The 16,944-nt window shown below is 40.5% G+C and overlaps 2 protein-coding genes across 4 annotated transcripts; both read right to left on the bottom strand.

Moving 5' to 3' along the window:
* Window positions 1–753: 753 nt before the first annotated feature.
* LOC104233187 (dehydrodolichyl diphosphate synthase CPT3-like) lies at window positions 754–1,991 on the bottom strand. 2 transcript variants are annotated; one of them, XM_009786547.2, is made up of 2 exons: window positions 1,841–1,991; window positions 754–1,726 (listed from the first exon to the last, which is right to left on the bottom strand). In XM_009786547.2, the coding sequence occupies exon 2, from the start codon at window positions 1,675–1,677 to the stop codon at window positions 817–819; it is 861 nt and encodes a 286-aa protein (XP_009784849.1). In that variant the 5' UTR covers window positions 1,678–1,726; window positions 1,841–1,991; the 3' UTR covers window positions 754–816. The 2 variants fall into 2 exon arrangements, with proteins under 2 accessions (XP_009784849.1, XP_009784841.1); XM_009786539.2 differs by having other exon boundaries at window positions 754–1,705; window positions 1,841–1,990.
* Window positions 1,992–3,800: 1,809 nt separating this feature from the next.
* On the bottom strand, window positions 3,801–5,195 carry LOC104233172 (dehydrodolichyl diphosphate synthase CPT3-like). 2 transcript variants are annotated; one of them, XM_009786516.2, is made up of 2 exons: window positions 5,127–5,195; window positions 3,801–4,853 (listed from the first exon to the last, which is right to left on the bottom strand). In XM_009786516.2, exon 2 carries the CDS (start codon window positions 4,813–4,815, stop codon window positions 3,841–3,843), a length of 975 nt encoding a protein of 324 aa, XP_009784818.1. In that variant the 5' UTR covers window positions 4,816–4,853; window positions 5,127–5,195; the 3' UTR covers window positions 3,801–3,840. The 2 variants fall into 2 exon arrangements, with proteins under 2 accessions (XP_009784818.1, XP_009784824.1); XM_009786522.2 differs by having other exon boundaries at window positions 5,074–5,155.
* Between the last annotated feature and the right edge of the window lie 11,749 nt (window positions 5,196–16,944).

Genomic DNA, 16,944 nt, shown 5'->3' with positions numbered 1-16,944 from the left:
AGATTCACCCTTTACTTCATCATTAATTGATTTAATAAAAGGTTTAACACTTTTTGGTCAAACACCCCATCCCGGTTCCTTTTCCTTTCTTTTTTGATCCTTGAACGAAACGTAGTGTAGGTTTGAACATAAAACTTATAAAATATGCCTTCCACTGTCTTTACCTCCAACTATTTGCACATAGGTGAAAATTTGTAGAATAATATATACTGTACTATATAACTTAGTTTCTATAGTTAGTGATCGAGAAGGAGCTGCAGATGCAATGATACTTCCCACTTATTTACTTAAAGTCCTAAATCCATTTCTACAGAAATCACTATTGCTTTCCAAGTTGATCTGATTCCGGTTCTTCTTTCGTTTATTCATTATTTTACTGAAGGGGGTTATGTGGTGGTTGTGAAAGTTTGCATTCTTTGAAAGCTTCAGATCGGGTTATTAGTCATTTTTACATGACAATGCTCGGATGGAAGGACTGAATTCTTAGTCCATATGTTTATTTATTATCTGAGAACAAGTGAATCAATTATTATGGAGTACAAAATTATTTTCAATAATAATGGTGGTGTCTGAGCCAACTTGTGTGTCTTTCTGCAGCAGTCGATTAAATTTCTGTTTGATACTGGAATGCATTAATTTGGAATTCAATAATATGAAAACAGTGAAGTTAACCTAGTAGAACTTTGAATAGAAAGCTCCTTGTAGCAATCATAGACAAATTATTTTACAAAGAGAGCAGTATGCTATATAATGAAGGTAAAATAGCAGGCAATAAGTAATCTGAGGGGAAAAATACAGAGGAACAGTAGCAATGTTTTACAACTGCTTTCTCTTCTCCAAATGAGGGTACAGTCGCTGGAAGTGCAAGACTGCCCATATCAAGTGTCGCAAACCAATCTCAGGAAACAATACCTTTGGCGAATACAGTAGGCAGTTTGTAGTCTGCCAAAGAAGGAAATTGCTAAGGCGAGTTTCACCTGAAGTTCGAATCAACATATCAGGATTATGTGCCAATCTCATGTACATATGCCTCTCTATATCTACCAGCTGTATGATCTGATTTAGCTCCTGTATCTCTTTAGTTACTTCAACATTTTGAGGTTGGTTTGCGTTAAGTTCTTGGATTTCATTCCATTTCTCTTGGCAGGATGATTGAACAGCATGCACGATCTCATCTGTCGAAGAATATGCCACACAAATTAGGAGAGTGCTATTGGTGTTATTGGCAGTGGCTTGCATTGCCTTCTCAGCTGCAACTCTAACTGGCTCGGAAAGAAGCTTCAGGTTTCCTACGAAATGTACCCTCACTCCGTATTGATTGACAACGCTTTCTTTATGGAGTAGTCCTTCGATTTTCTCCAGCATTAAGTCCATCAAGTACTGAACTTCCTCTGGCCTTCTTTTGAAATTATCGATGCTGAATGCATATATTGTCATGTATTTGACACCTAATACATAGCAATATTTGAGCATTGACATGATAGCCATAAATCCAGCTCTGTATCCATTGCTCACTGCCATATTCCGTTTCTTGGCATACCTCCGATTCCCATCCAAAATAAAGGCGACGTGGTTTGGAATTGGTCCTACAGATAAAATGCGGAACAATGGCTTAAGCATGTAGAGGAGTGAACTCCAAAACAACTTCTCTGCTAAACCATCCATACTCTTCAACATTTTTCCAATCAGAACCAAGTTCAAGAGACTGCAACATAAGAGTCAGAAGCTGCAGTCAACATTGAGATAAACCAAAAACATGAAGGAAAAGTTCAGAGAAGTATATATATTACTATATTAAAAAAGAAGATACTAATACATGCTGTTGAAAAAAAGAGTATACCCTCAAATGGAAGCTGAGATGGCCAATGATAGTGCACTCAAAGCTAAGTAAAAAAGTGGATTATATCTGATATGAAAGAAGAAGCAGGACAAAGGGATCTCTAGTTTGTTTGCTGCGTTCTCCGTGTGAGCATATTATATGGGCATTTGTTGACGCTATGTACACAAATTAAAGCTCTGTATTAGAGAAAGAGATAGAGACAGAAAACACAACGTAACAACAATTCACAGTTCTCGCATGATTGCTTATTTAACGTAGCATCGACCTATATATTTTGCATCCCTTGAACAATATGGAATTGTTTTAGTGTTCAATATCGTTTATGACTTAAGAAAGAAACTAAATTAGGTCAAGGCTATACTGTGGGGTCCATCCCATCAATTAAGGAATATTTTCTTCCTTTTGTTGATTGTTCAAAATTGGCTGCATTGTCAAAAAGGGTAGGCTGCAGAAGGAAAATGTTAAATGTAGTAGGCGTGAGAGAGAGGTTCCGCCTATAAAAGGAGAGCTTCGGCTCTCATTTCTATACACCAAAAATCTCAGATAATACATCTGAGTGAGAAAGAGTAAGGTATTATATAGACAAGAAAATAGTCTGTGAAGAAAAATAGAGTGTGAGAGATATTGTAGTAAGGTGGAAAAAGCAAAAGAGTGTTCTTTCTTTTGAGGGTGTAATGGTCTTAGGAGTATTTGTACTCGTTACTACACAGTGTAAAATTACTCGTTATAGTGACATCAGTTGCTCTTCTTGGCCGTGGTTTTTTTTCCCTTATTCAGAAGGGTTGCCACGTAAAATCTTGGTGTCATTATTGATGCATTTCTATTCTTGCTGATTTAACCATAACTTAGTGTTACGCGTTTATCACTAATACCGTTAATACGGGGTTTATTCCCAACATATACTGGAGTTTCTAATTAAATATTGTAGTCTATAAGGCTCGGCTGAAGTTAAATGAGAGTGTCGAGATATTTATCAGTTGCAAAGTAACTGAAAAGTTTAACAAGCAAAGGTTACTCAGATAATGAACCGTCCGCAGACCAAACTTACTGAAAATTAACTTTCAAGCCACAGCCTTTTATTCGTTATATCATACGAGAAGATTTTAATCAATTTATTCATTCCTGAAATTTATTGGACTGTTTGTGATGATCTTATAATGGGAATATATTATGAGATACTGTGGATTTCAAATCCAAATAAAGACTTTAGCTCCAATTTTTAGTTTAGTATATCTGGCTTTTCCCTGCTGTCGAAATAACTGAGTTAGTAACCTAATCCAGATTGACCTGTTATTAGAACTAAATCCTGCCTAACATTATACTGTAAATGAAGATTCTAAAATACTAATTTCAATTCTCAACTGTATTGGGGAAATTCGGTGTTAGCGCGTGACATACCAAAATGATGATACGTAGTGAAAGCGGTTCGGAAGCCACGAGGGGACGGTGACCGGGGCCGACCGTCCATCCGAATCCGAAACAAGGACAATCGGAAGAGCATATTAAACACTTCCGGTGTCGAACTCCGTCGTACCCGGAGCCTTCCTGAGATCGTGGACCCCGTCTGTTACGCTATTGTAGTTACCACGGCCACGGGCGAGGACCTCATCAGCCCACTACCACATACTCAGCGTGTAGGCTAGAAACTCCGAACGTACGGCTACATCCTGTTTATGCTATAAATGCCTTCACTTGTAACACATATCTGATCACATATAACATTCCAGATTTTACTCACTATGTACTAGTATTCCTGCGAAGCTATCTTTCTCATTGTATCCATTAAGGCATAGCCACATCCGAGACCGAGGCTCAATTAGATTTCTTTTATCTTAATCTCAATTTCGGTCTATTTATCATTATTGTTCTTCATTTCATTATACGCATTTTGGATTAATCAGCTTGCTCTAAAATACAAATTCAATTATTTATTCCAAACCTTATCATTTGAGGTGTTAAAATATCGAAATAATGACTGATCATCCTTACTATCATAGTCATTAGATTTGGATATAATGATTAGCAGTAGCAATTACTGGTCTGAGGAAAAGCAGGACAAAGCGCATGTAAAAGACTAATAAAGGTAAAATAGCAGTGATTTCTTTTCCTTCTCCGAATGAATGAGGATACAGTCGCTGGAAATTCAAGACTGCCCATACCAAGTGTCGTAAACCAATCTCAGGAAACAATACCTTTGGAGAATACAGTAAACAGCTTGTAGTCTGCCAAAGAAGGAAATTGCTATGACGAGTTTCACCCGAAGTTCGAATCAAAACATCAGGATCAGGTGCCAATCCCATGTATGTATGCCTCTCTATATCTACCAGCTTTATGATATGTTTTAGCTCCTGTTTTTCTTCAGTTATTTCACCATTTTGAGCTTGGTTCGCGTCAAGTTCTTGTATTTCCTTCCATTTCTCTAGGCAAGATGATTGAACGGCGTGCAAAATCTCATCAGTAGAAGTGTAGGCCACACAGATTAAAAGAGTGCTATTGGTGTTGTTGACAGTAGCTTGCATTGCCTTCTCAGCTGCAACTCTAACTCGCTCGTTAAGAAGCTTCAGGTCCCCTACGAAATGGACCCTCACTCCGTATTCATTGACAATGCTTTCTTGCTTGATTAGTCCTTCAATTTTCTCCAGCATTAAGTCCATTAAATACTGAACTTCCTCCGGTCTTCTTTTGAAATTATCGATACCGAATGCATATATAGTCGTGTATTTGACACCCAATTCGTAGCAATACTTGAGCATGCACATGACAGCCAAAAAACCAGCTCTATATCCAGTAGCCTCGGCTATATTCCATTTCTTAGCATACCTCCGATTCCCATCCAGAATAAAGGCGATGTGGTTTGGTATTGGACCTACAGATAAAATTCGGAACAGAAATCTACGCATGTAAATGATTGAGCTCCCAACCAACCTCCTCGCTAAACTATCACTTGTCTTCAACATTTTGTGTTCCCAGATCATATTCAAACAGTTGTAGTTTACGTGTCAGAACCTGCAGTCTGCATTCATATCAAAGTCAAAGTTTCGAAATGCATTAGAATTTTTATAGACAAACATCAAGAACCATAATAAATTGAGATCACCATTCAAAGGTGGTTTCTTTTTGGTCAAGAACTCGATATTTTCCCCGAGCCAGTAATGTGGAATTATACTCCCAATAAAGATTACATATAAAATACAAGAACGATAAACATTGAAGAAAAGAAGAATAAAACAGACAGGTATTATAAGACAGAAATACTCAGAAGATGCTGTTGGAGGAATGTCTGTACCCTCAAATGGACACTGAGATGGCCAAAAGCTGATGATTGTGATTTTGGCTAAGTAAATGTAAAAGCTAGGGATCTCTATTTGGTTAGCAGCATCGTCCTTGTGGACGAATTATAAGGCCTGCATTTTGTGGGGTCCAGCCCCTTTATTTAAGGAATAAGTTTTCTTCCTTGCTTCAGTTTTCAATATAGGCTGCAGCAGCCCACGTTTTCTTTGTCTGTCAAAGAAAGTAGGTTGCAGAATATTGAAATATCAAGTATGGAAGGCTCGTTTTTGCCTATAAAATGAGAGCTTCAGCTCTCATTTTTTATCATCAATCTCAGAGGAAAATATATCTGAGAGCTAGAAAGAAAGAGTGAGGTTTCACAGACAGGATATAAGAAAATAGTCTGTGAAGAAAATAGAGAGTGTGAGCGATATTGTAGTGAGGTGAAATATCAAAAGAGGGTTATTTCTTTTGAGTATTGTAGTGGTCTTTGTAGTATTTTTACTCGGGCCTACAAAGTGTAAATTCCTTACTATAGTGATATTAGTTGCTCTTCTCGGGGTCGTGGTTTTTCCCTTATTCAGAAGGGTTTTCCACGTAAAAATCTTGGTGTCATTGTTACTCTTTTATTCTTGTTAATTACCGTATCTCGGTGCTACATTATTATTCCGCTTTATTACCGTGAATATTATTTTGGTAAGGGGTTTATTCCCAACAACTGGTATCAGAGCACAGGTTCTGCTCGTTCACTGAAATACTATTCACTGTCGGTAGTACTATACTTGGTGAAAAATAAAAATGTCCGGAGTAAAGTACGAGGTAGCAAAATTCAACGGAGATAACGGTTTCTCAACATGGCAAAGAAGGATGAGAGATCTGCTCATCCAACAAGGATTACACAAGGTTCTAGATGTTGATTCCAAAAAGCCTGATACCATGAAAGCTGAGGATTGGGCTGACTTGGATGAAAGAGCTGCTAGTGCAATCAGGTTGCACTTATCAGATGATGTGGTAAATAACATCATTGATGAAGACACTGCACGTGGAATTTGGACAAGGTTGGAAAGCCTATACATGTCCAAAACGCTGACAAATAAATTGTACCTGAAGAAGCAGTTATACGCCCTACACATGAGTGAAGGTACGAATTTTTTGTCACATTTAAATGTGTTTAACGGACTAATCACACAGCTTGCCAACCTCGGAGTGAAAATCGAGGAAGAAGATAAAGCCATCTTGCTATTGAACTCGTTGCCATCTTCGTACGATAATTTGGCAACAACCATCTTGCACGGTAAGACTACTATTGAGTTGAAAGATGTCACATCGGCTCTTCTACTCAATGAGAAGATGAGAAAGAAGCCTGAAAATCAAGGACATGCTCTCATCACAGAAGGTAGAGGCAGGAGTTATCAAAGGAGTTCGAACAACTATGGTAGATCCGGAGCTCGTGGGAAGTCAAAGAACCGATCTAAATCAAGAGCCAGAAATTGCTACAACTGTGATCAACCAGGTCACTTCAAAAGAGATTGCCCAAATCCAAGGAAGGGCAAAGATGAAACCAGTGGCCAGAAGAATGACAACAACACAGCCGCCATGGTGCAATATAATGATAATGTTGTCCTCTTTATAAATGAGGATGAGGAATGCATGCACCTGTCAGGTCCAGAGTCGGAATGGGTGGTTGACACAGCGGCATCTTACCATGCCACACCGGTAAGAGATCTTTTTTGCAGATATGTAGCAGGTGATTTCGGCACAGTGAGAATGGGTAACACAAGTTACTCAAAGATTGCGGGGATTGGTGACATTTGTATCAAGACAAATGTCGGATGCACATTAGTTCTAAAGGATGTGCGGCATGTACCTGATTTGCGGATGAACTTGATCTCGGGAATTGCTTTAGACCGAGATGGATACGAGAACTATTTTGCGAATCAAAAGTGGAGACTCACTAAGGGATCATTGGTGATTGCAAAGGGAGTTGCTCGTGGCACGTTGTACAGGACAAATGCAGAAATATGCCAAGGTGAATTGAACGCGGCACAAGATGAGATTTCTGTAGATTTGTGGCACAAAAGAATGGGTCATATGAGCGAGAAGGGATTGCAGATTCTTGCCAAGAAATCACTCATTTCTTATGCCAAAGGTACAACGGTAAAACCTTGTGACTACTGTTTATTTGGTAAGCAGCATAGAGTCTCATTTCAGACATCGTCTGAAAGAAAATTGAATATACTTGATTTAGTATATTCTGATGTTTGCGGCCCAATGGAAATTGAATCAATGGGCGGTAACAAATATTTTGTTACTTTTATTGATGATGCTTCACGAAAATTATGGGTTTATATTTTGAAAACCAAAGATCAGGTGTTTCAAGTTTTCCAGAAGTTTCATGCTCTAGTAGAAAGGGAGACGGGTCGAAAGCTAAAGCGTCTCCGAAGTGACAATGGAGGTGAGTACACTTCAAGGGAATTTGAAGAGTATTGTTCAAGTCATGGGATCAGACATGAAAAGACAGTTCCTGGAACCCCACAGCACAATGGCGTAGCCGAGAGGATGAACCGCACCATTGTGGAGAAGGTGAGAAGCATGCTCAGAATGGCTAAACTGCCTAAGTCATTCTGGGGTGAAGCAGTTCAGACAGCCTGTTACCTGATCAATAGGAGTCCATCAGTTCCGTTGGCGTTTGAAATCCCAGAGAGAGTTTGGACCAACAAGGAGGTGTCCTACTCGCATCTGAAGGTGTTCGGTTGCAGAGCTTTTGCACATGTACCAAAAGAGCAGAGAACAAAGCTGGATGATAAATCTGTTCCCTGCATATTTATCGGATATGGAGATGAAGAGTTCGGGTACAGACTGTGGGATCCTGTAAAGAAGAAGGTCATCAGAAGCAGAGATGTAGTCTTCCGAGAAAGTGAAGTTGGAACTGCTGCTGATATGTCAGAAAAGGCGAAGAATGGTATAATTCCTAACTTTGTTACTATTCCTTCTACTTCTAACAATCCCACAAGTGCAGAAAGTACGACCGACGAGGTTGCCGAGCAGGGGGAGCAACCTGGTGAGGTTATTGAGCAGGGGGAGCAACTTGATGAAGGTGTCGAGGAAGTGGAGCACCCCACTCAGGGAGAAGAACAACCTCAACCTCTGAGGAGATCAGAGAGGCCAAGGGTAGAGTCATGCAGGTACCCTTCCACAGAGTATGTCCTCATCAGTGATGAGGGGGAGCCAGAAAGTCTTAAGGAGGTGTTGTCCCATCCAGAAAAGAACCAGTGGATGAAAGCTATGCAAGAAGAGATGGAATCTCTACAGAAAAATGGCACATACAAGCTGGTTGAACTTCCAAAGGGTAAAAGACCACTCAAATGCAAATGGGTCTTTAAACTCAAGAAAGATGGAAATGGCAAGCTGGTCAGATACAAAGCTCGATTGGTGGTTAAAGGCTTCGAACAAAAGAAAGGTATTGATTTTGACAAAATTTTCTCACCTGTTGTCAAAATGACTTCTATTCGAACAATTTTGAGCTTAGCAGCTAGCCTAGATCTTGAAGTGGAGCAATTGGATGTGAAAACTGCATTTCTTCATGGAGATTTGGAAGAGGAGATTTATATGGAGCAGCCAGAAGGATTTGAAGTAGCTGGAAAGAAACACATGGTGTGCAAATTGAATAAGAGTCTTTATGGATTGAAGCAGGCACCAAGGCAGTGGTACATGAAGTTTGACTCATTCATGAAAAGTCAAACATACCTAAAGACCTATTCTGATCCATGTGTATACTTCAAAAGATTTTCTGAGAATAACTTTATTATATTGTTGTTGTATGTGGATGACATGTTAATTGTAGGAAAAGACAAGGGGTTGATAGCAAAGTTGAAAGGAGATCTGTCCAAGTCATTTGATATGAAGGACTTGGGCCCAGCACAACAAATTCTAGGGATGAAGATAGTTCGAGAGAGAACAAGTAGAAAGTTGTGGCTATCTCAGGAGAAGTACATTGAACGTGTACTAGAACGCTTCAACATGAAGAATGCTAAGCCAGTCAGCACACCTCTTGCTGGTCATCTAAAGTTGAGTAAGAAGATGTGTCCTACAACAGTGGAGGAGAAAGGGAACATGGCTAAAGTTCCTTATTCTTCAGCAGTCGGAAGCTTGATGTATGCAATGGTATGTACTAGACCTGATATTGCTCACGCAGTTGGTGTTGTCAGCAGGTTTCTTGAAAATCCTGGAAAGGAACATTGGGAAGCAGTCAAGTGGATACTCAGGTACCTGAGAGGTACCACGGGAGATTGTTTGTGCTTTGGAGGATCTGATCCAATCTTGAAGGGCTATACAGATGCTGATATGGCAGGTGACATTGACAACAGAAAATCCAGTACTGGATATTTGTTTACATTTTCAGGGGGAGCTATATCATGGCAGTCTAAGTTGCAGAAGTGTGTTGCACTTTCAACAACTGAAGCAGAGTACATTGCCGCTACAGAAATTGGCAAGGAGATGATATGGCTCAAACGGTTCTGTTACACCTTGTGTATTCGGCGTTATCATGTTGTAAATGGGATAATTCGGTAGGAAGATAATTTCTATGAGATATTTAAATGATGCGATAGTTATACGTTAAGATTGGAAGTCATTTGAGTTGTGATTAAAAATTCGACAAAGATCGCGCGCAAGTTACGGGTTTAAATTTCACTGGAATTTGGATAAAATGTTGATGACCTTTTCTCTCAATATACTGGGAGTTATGGTGTGTTCTACCTACCGAATCGAAGGTCTATGAGTCTAGTTTCCAACGCAATAAACCGTTTGTTAATACGACTTCGGAGTAGAGAGATATTAACATTTACGTACAGGGGTGCACACTGTTACGGGAACAGTGTGCCTAGTCGGGTTTAGTCAAAATTTCTTTATTTAAGTCAATTTTTAAAACAGAACCCCTGCGTTTTATCCTCTCCAAAACAGAACCAAAAACCTAGGGATTTCCTCTCAAACTTCTCCCATCCATCTAGCCAAGCATAACAACAATTTAGTCATCCTCAAGATGGAGAACACCATGGTAGCTTCGGAATCGTGAATTCTTCGGTGTTTCACTTTTCATAGCAAGACTCCATCTTGTAATTTCGAATTTTGAGTAATTCTGGTCACATAAGGTATGATTTAACTTCCTCTTTGATCTTTGTAAACTTCTACCGTAAGAATTCTTAAGAAATAGTTGAAACCTCTATAGAAATATTCTTGATTTTTTTTAGAAACCTCTCTTAATATGGCTTGATTGTTGGGGCTGTTCTATATGATTTTATTGTGTTGTTTGGATCTGTGAAGACATGGATGGAATTCTGTTGATGAGGAGATGTAGTAAAGTAAAATTTGGTGGTGTGTTGGGGGGAAATTAATCTACAAAAGAGTCTACAAATTCATGGCCACAAGTTGTTCGCGTAAATGTCTAAATGAAGAATTATTTAAGCTATGAGCTTGAATTTGATTTTGAATGGTTTGTATTATGTAGGAAATCATTCCTAAGGCTTTTGAGGTCTTGGAAACAGTATATAACTCCATCGACAAGGTATGTAGGGCTTTCGCTATACTTTTCGGCATGACTAGAATTCGAATAAACGTTTATCGAATTGTCTCGTCGGATTCGAGTTATTTCACCTTCAACTTATAAAGATGCTTAGACCTGATCTTTTCTCATAGATTGCTTACTCTAGAGGATATCTATGAATTCTCGGATTTCCTTGTTCCTTGCTTAAAAAGAACTAGAGCCTTTTACTCGTTCTCCTTTCGACGTTCATATAAATCATGAATAAGTAACATTTACTTCAAAGGTACTCATAATACACAACTCTCATGTTCTTAGTACTTGTTGGCTCGTAGTTGAAAATTAAATATTTTTAGCCACAACCATGATAGTCGGGGAAGAATGATGATAGGCCACTTCGACTCTTCTTAGAATACGTCTTTTAAGGTTGGTTTCACATTGCACCTATATAATTTATGATCTAGTATATGTATGTATTTACTTTCATTACCGAGCCGCATTATATACGGCCGGGTATGACACATATTGTGTAACCACTGATCAGTTAGGATTACCGAGCTTCACGTGGCCGGGTACGATTCTACCGAGCCTTTATTATGGCCGGGTATGTTATGGATATTATAGCCCCACAGAGGGATTTATTATTATATAATGTGATATATTATAAGTAGCGATAGTGAACGACGGTGTCACGAGCATACATTTATATCCATGTTGAATTTTAGTTTCCTACCGAGGCTAGTTTCAGAATTTAAATTATCTCTATGTCTCTTCTCTTGTTAATTACATTTTTCATGTTACACTTGTCGCCCTACATATTCAGTACATATTTCGTACTGACGCATTTTTATGCGCTGTGTTCATGCCCACAGGTTCGAATAGACAGAGTGGTGTGCCTCCTCAGTAGGACCCCCAGGATCAGCGTTGGGTTTCGCACTCCACTTCTTCGGAGTTGCTGACTTTGAGTCCATAGGTACTATTACAGATGTATATGTGTGGTTTTAGGCATGCCGGGGGCTTTGTCCCGACCTGTTGAGATTGTCTTACACTCTTAGAGGCTTGCAGACTAGCGGTCATTGTATATATATATTTTTGATATCGCCCTATCGGCCTTCTGGATAGCTATTATACTGTTGTTACAGCCTTGTTGGCCTAGTTTATATATATGTCGTGTTGGGCTCTTCTACCTGCAGGTTATTATATTTCGGATCATATCTCATGGTTGGTTCGCTTGGGCCTTCGGGCATCGGGTGCCAGCCACACCTCACAAGGTTGGGGTGTGACAAACTTGGTATCAGAGCAGGTCAGTCCTAGAGAGTCTACAAGCCGTGTCTAGTAGAGTCTTGTTTATGGTGTGTTGTGCACCACACTTATAAACATGAGGCTATTGGGCATTTAGGATTATTACTTTCTTCTTGATCTAGATCGTGCAATAGAGCCTAATCATAAGTGTTCATTCCTAATTCTCTTTTTTTTGTTTACCTTCTCAGTGATGCCTAACACTAGGAGACGACAAGTGGCTATGAAATTTATTCAGAGGTTGGACGAGGAGGCGGGAGAGGGCACAAGTCAGGTGCCACCTGCTAATGTAGATCAACATGAGCCACAGAATGAGGCTGATTCTCAGGCTTCCGGGGCAGTACCCCCACCACCCCCGGAAGGGCGCAGAGGAGCTAACATACCTCCAGTCCCTCTCCCAGTTGTTCCTGATCAGGACCTAGACATGCGGAGTGTTGTACAATTGCTGACTCGAATAGTGGCCTCTCAGGCCCAACACCAGACCTTCGGTATTGCTGATAGGTCCGTAAGTGCGAGAGTTCGAGACTTAATCAACTTGGATCCTCCAGTATTTACAGGGGTTGATCCTAATGCTGACCCACAGGATTTTCTGGATCTTATGCAACGGACCTTACAAATTATACATGCCACGGATGTTGAGTCAGTGGAGTTTACTTCTTATAGACTATGTGATGTTGCTGTGACATGGTATGAGACTTGGAAGCAAACTCGGGGGCCTAATGTGCCACCAGTGACATGGAAGGAGTTCTCTGAGGCATTTTTACAGCAATATTTGCCAATCGAGCTTCGAAGAGCCCGACGAGATAGGTTCTTACACTTAGAACAGGGTAATATGAGCGTTCGGGAATATAGCATGCAGTTCAACTCTTTGGCTAGGTATGCTCCTACGATTGTTGCTGATATGAGTGATCGGGTACACCAGTTTGTTAGTGGTTTGGGGGCACACTTGATAAATGAGTGCACTACAGCTTCTCTAAACCAAGGAATGGATATTGCCCGTATTCAAGCATATGCACAGGGTCTAGAGGATCGCAAGAGGCAACAACGAGCCAATCGAAAGCATGATAGAGGGCAGCAGAAGAGGACGCGGTTCGCAGGTAACATAGGGGAGTTTCGAGGTGGATTTAGGCCACAGTTTCCCCGGCGTCAGTCTTATCCGGCAGCCAGTGCACCGCCACAGTTTCAGGGACAGCGCCAGGATCGGACCACTTATTCTGGTCCAGGTCAGAGTTCACGGACCCCAGGTCCACAGTTTAGAGGCGAGTTCAGTCAGATGAGGCCTCAGTTTCCTAGATGTGATCGATGTGGCCGAAATCATTTTGGACCATGTCGCCAGGGTTCTGATGCATGTTATACATGTGGACAGCCAGGTCATATTATGAGACATTGTCCGATGACAGGTGGAGGGGGTATGGCTCAGCCGACGGCATCTGCAGGGGCTTCTTCTTCTTCGGTACGTCCTCCTAGACAGAGTATGCAGACATCAGCTGGCAGGGGTAGGGGAAGATTTGGAGCTTCTGGTTCAGGAGGTCAGCAAAATCGCATATATGCTTTATCGAGTCGTCAGGATTTAGAGTCATCTTCGGACGTGGTTACAGGTATAATATCCGTCTTTTCTATCGATATGTATGCCTTGATAGATCCTGGTTCTACATTGTCGTATATCTCCCCCTTCGTTGCTAGTAAATGGGATAGAGAGCCTGAATTGTTGCAACAGTCCTTTGAGGTATCTACGCCAATGGGTGAGTCTGTTGTAGTTAGACGGGTATATCGAAGTTGTGACGTGAAGATTCATGACCGCCATACGTTAGCAGATTTGCATGAGCTAGAAATGGTCGATTTTGATATCATTATGGGTATGGATTGGTTGGCTTCTTGTTACGCCAATGTAGATTGCTGGACAAAGATTGTTCGTTTTAATTTTCCAAGTGAGCCTATTATTGAATGGAAAGGTGATGCTGCAGCGCCTAAGGGAAAGTTTATTTCTTACCTTAAAGCTCGAAGGATGATTTTGAAAGGGTACATCTATCATTTGGTACGAGTGCATGATATGGAGGTGAAATCTCCAACCCTTCAATCGGTTCCCGTCGTGAATGAATTTCCTGATGTATTTCCTGATGAACTTCCTGGTCTTCCTCCAGAAAGAGAAATCGACTTTGCTATTGATATGCTTCCAGATACTCAACCAATATCTATTCCTCCATACAGAATGGCTCCTGCTGAGTTAAAAGAATTGAAAGCCCAGTTGAAGGATCTTTTGAATAAGGGCTTTATCAGGCCCAGCACATCTCCCTGGGGTGCACCAGTGTTGTTTGTTCGTAAGAAGGATGGTTCGTTAAGAATGTGTATTGACTATCGCCAGCTCAACAAAGTGACTATCAAGAACAAGTACCCTTTACCCAGAATTGATGATTTGTTTGATCAGTTGCAAGGTGCCAAATATTTCTCAAAGATTGACCTTCGATCCGGCTATCACCAATTGCGAGTTAAGGAGAGAGATATTCCGAAAACGGCTTTCCGGACTAGATATGGCCATTATGAATTTCTTGTGATGTCTTTCGGTCTTACTAATGCGCCAGCAGCTTTTATGGATTTAATGAATCGGGTTTTCAAGCCATTTCTAGATATATTTGTAATTGTTTTCATTGATGATATTCTGGTATATTCTCAATCAGAAGCAGAACATGAGGATCATTTGCGTGTGGTGTTGCAGACTTTGAAAAATCAGAAATTATATGCTAAATTCTCCAAATGTGAATTTTGGTTGAATTCAGTGGCTTTCCTTGGGCATATCGTTTCCGATAAAGGTATTAAGGTAGATGGTCAGAAAATTGAAGCAGTACAAAACTGGCCTAGACCTACAACTCCTACGGAAGTTCGTAGTTTCTTGGGCTTAGCTGGTTATTATCGGAGATTTGTTGAGAACTTCTCTTCTATTGCTGCTCCCATGACAAAATTGACACACAAAGCCGTTAAGTTCCAATGGTCTGATGCATGTGAAAGGAGCTTTCATGAGTTGAAGAAACGCTTAACATCAGCACCTGTTCTAGCACTTCCGGAAGGATCTGAAGGTTATGTGGTATATTGTGATGCATCCAGGGTTGGATTGGGATGTGTTCTAATGCAGCATGGAAAAGTTATTGCATATGCTTCGAGGCAGTTGCGGAAGCACGAATACAATTATCCGACTCACGATATTGAGTTAGCAGCCGTTATATTTGCCTTAAAAATATGGCGTCATTATCTTTATGGTGTTCATGTGGATATCTATACAGATCACAAAAGTTTACAATATATATTTAAGCAGAAAGACTTGAACTTGAGACAAAGAAGATGGCTTGAATTGCTGAAGGACTATGATGTGGATATTTTGTACCATCCGGGCAAAGCGAATGTGGTAGCTAATGCATTGAGTCGTAAATCCATGGGCAGCTTGAAGCATGTAGAAGCTGGGAAATTAGAAATGACTAAAGAGATATATCAATTGGCTAACCTGAGTGTACGGCTACATGATACATGTGACCAGGGTGTAGTAGTCCAAAATATTGCGGGGTCATCACTGGTAGCTGAGGTAGAAATGCGTCAATTTGAGGATCCGGAGTTAGTCAAAATTAAAGAGAGTATCCCTTTTCAGAAGAAGCAGTTGTTCGAGCAATCTGATGATGGAATTCTAAAATATAAAGGCCGATGGTGTGTACCTAATGTTGGGGAGCTTCGTAAGCAAATTATGACAGAGATGCACCAGTCTCGGTACTCATTTCATCCTGGTTCAACCAAAATGTATCATTATCTTCGTCAGCTATACTGGTGGAACGGCATGAAGAAAGATATAGCCACATTTGTGGCTCAGTGTCCCAACTGCCAGCAGGTTAAAGCTGAACACCAGAAACCTGGAGGGCTACTTCAAAATATTGAGATTCCAGCTTGGAAATGGGAATCGATTAATATGGATTTCATTACAGGATTGCCCAATTCTCGCCGTAAGTTCAATTCTATTTGGGTCATTGTGGATAGGCTGACGAAATCAGCTCACTTTCTCCCAGTTAGGACCACCTATTCAGCTGAAGACTATGCGAGCCTGTATATCAAGGAAATAGTTCGGCTACATGGAGTTCCGTTTTCTATTATATCTGACAGAGGTGCCCAATTTACAGCTAATTTCTGGAGGTCTTTTCAAGAAGGTTTGGGTACTCTTGTTAACCTTAGTACAACATTTCATCCGCAGACCGACGGACAAGCCGAACGCACTATTCAGACACTTGAAGATATGTTGCGAGCTTGTGTCTTAGACTTCAAGGGAAGTTGGGAAGATCATTTACCACTTATTGAGTTTGCCTACAATAACAGTTATCATGCCGGTATTCAGATGGCACCTTATGAGGCACTATATGGGAGGAAATGCAGATCTCCTATTGGCTGGTTTGATGTTGGTGAGACAAAGTTGCTAGGACCTGAATTGGTACAGCAAGCTGTAGAAAAGGTAAAGTTGATCCAGGAAAGGTTGCGTACAGCTCAAAGTCGATAGAAATCATATTCAGATAACCGACGTCGAGACTTGGAATTTGCTGTGGTAGACTGGGTATTCTTGAAAGTGTCGCCTATGAAGGGTGTAATGAGATTTGGTAAGAAAGGAAAACTCAGCCCTAGATATGTTGGGCCATATCAGATTGTTCAGAGAATTGGGCGAGTAGCCTACAAACTTGACCTGCCACCAGAATTAGAAGCAATCCATCCGGTATTTCACATTTTCATGCTTCGGAAATTCTTAGGTGATCCTTCTTGCATCAGCCCTATCGAGGATATTGAAGTTTCCGAGAACTTGTCATATGAAGAAATACCTATTGCCATTCTTGACCGTCAAATCCGTAAGCTACGGACTAAAGAGGTAGCCTCAGTAAAAGTACTTTGGAGGAGCAATAATGTAGAGGAAATGACATGGGAGGCCGAGGAGGACATGAAGTCCAGATACCCTCATTTATTTGAGTCTTCAGGTGAT

The sequence above is a fragment of the Nicotiana sylvestris genome, chromosome 2 (assembly GCF_000393655.2).
Source record: "Nicotiana sylvestris chromosome 2, ASM39365v2, whole genome shotgun sequence".
Taxonomy (NCBI): domain Eukaryota; kingdom Viridiplantae; phylum Streptophyta; class Magnoliopsida; order Solanales; family Solanaceae; genus Nicotiana; species Nicotiana sylvestris.
The sequence above is the reverse complement of the archived record's forward strand: the minus strand, read 5'-3'. Positions and strand labels throughout refer to the sequence as shown.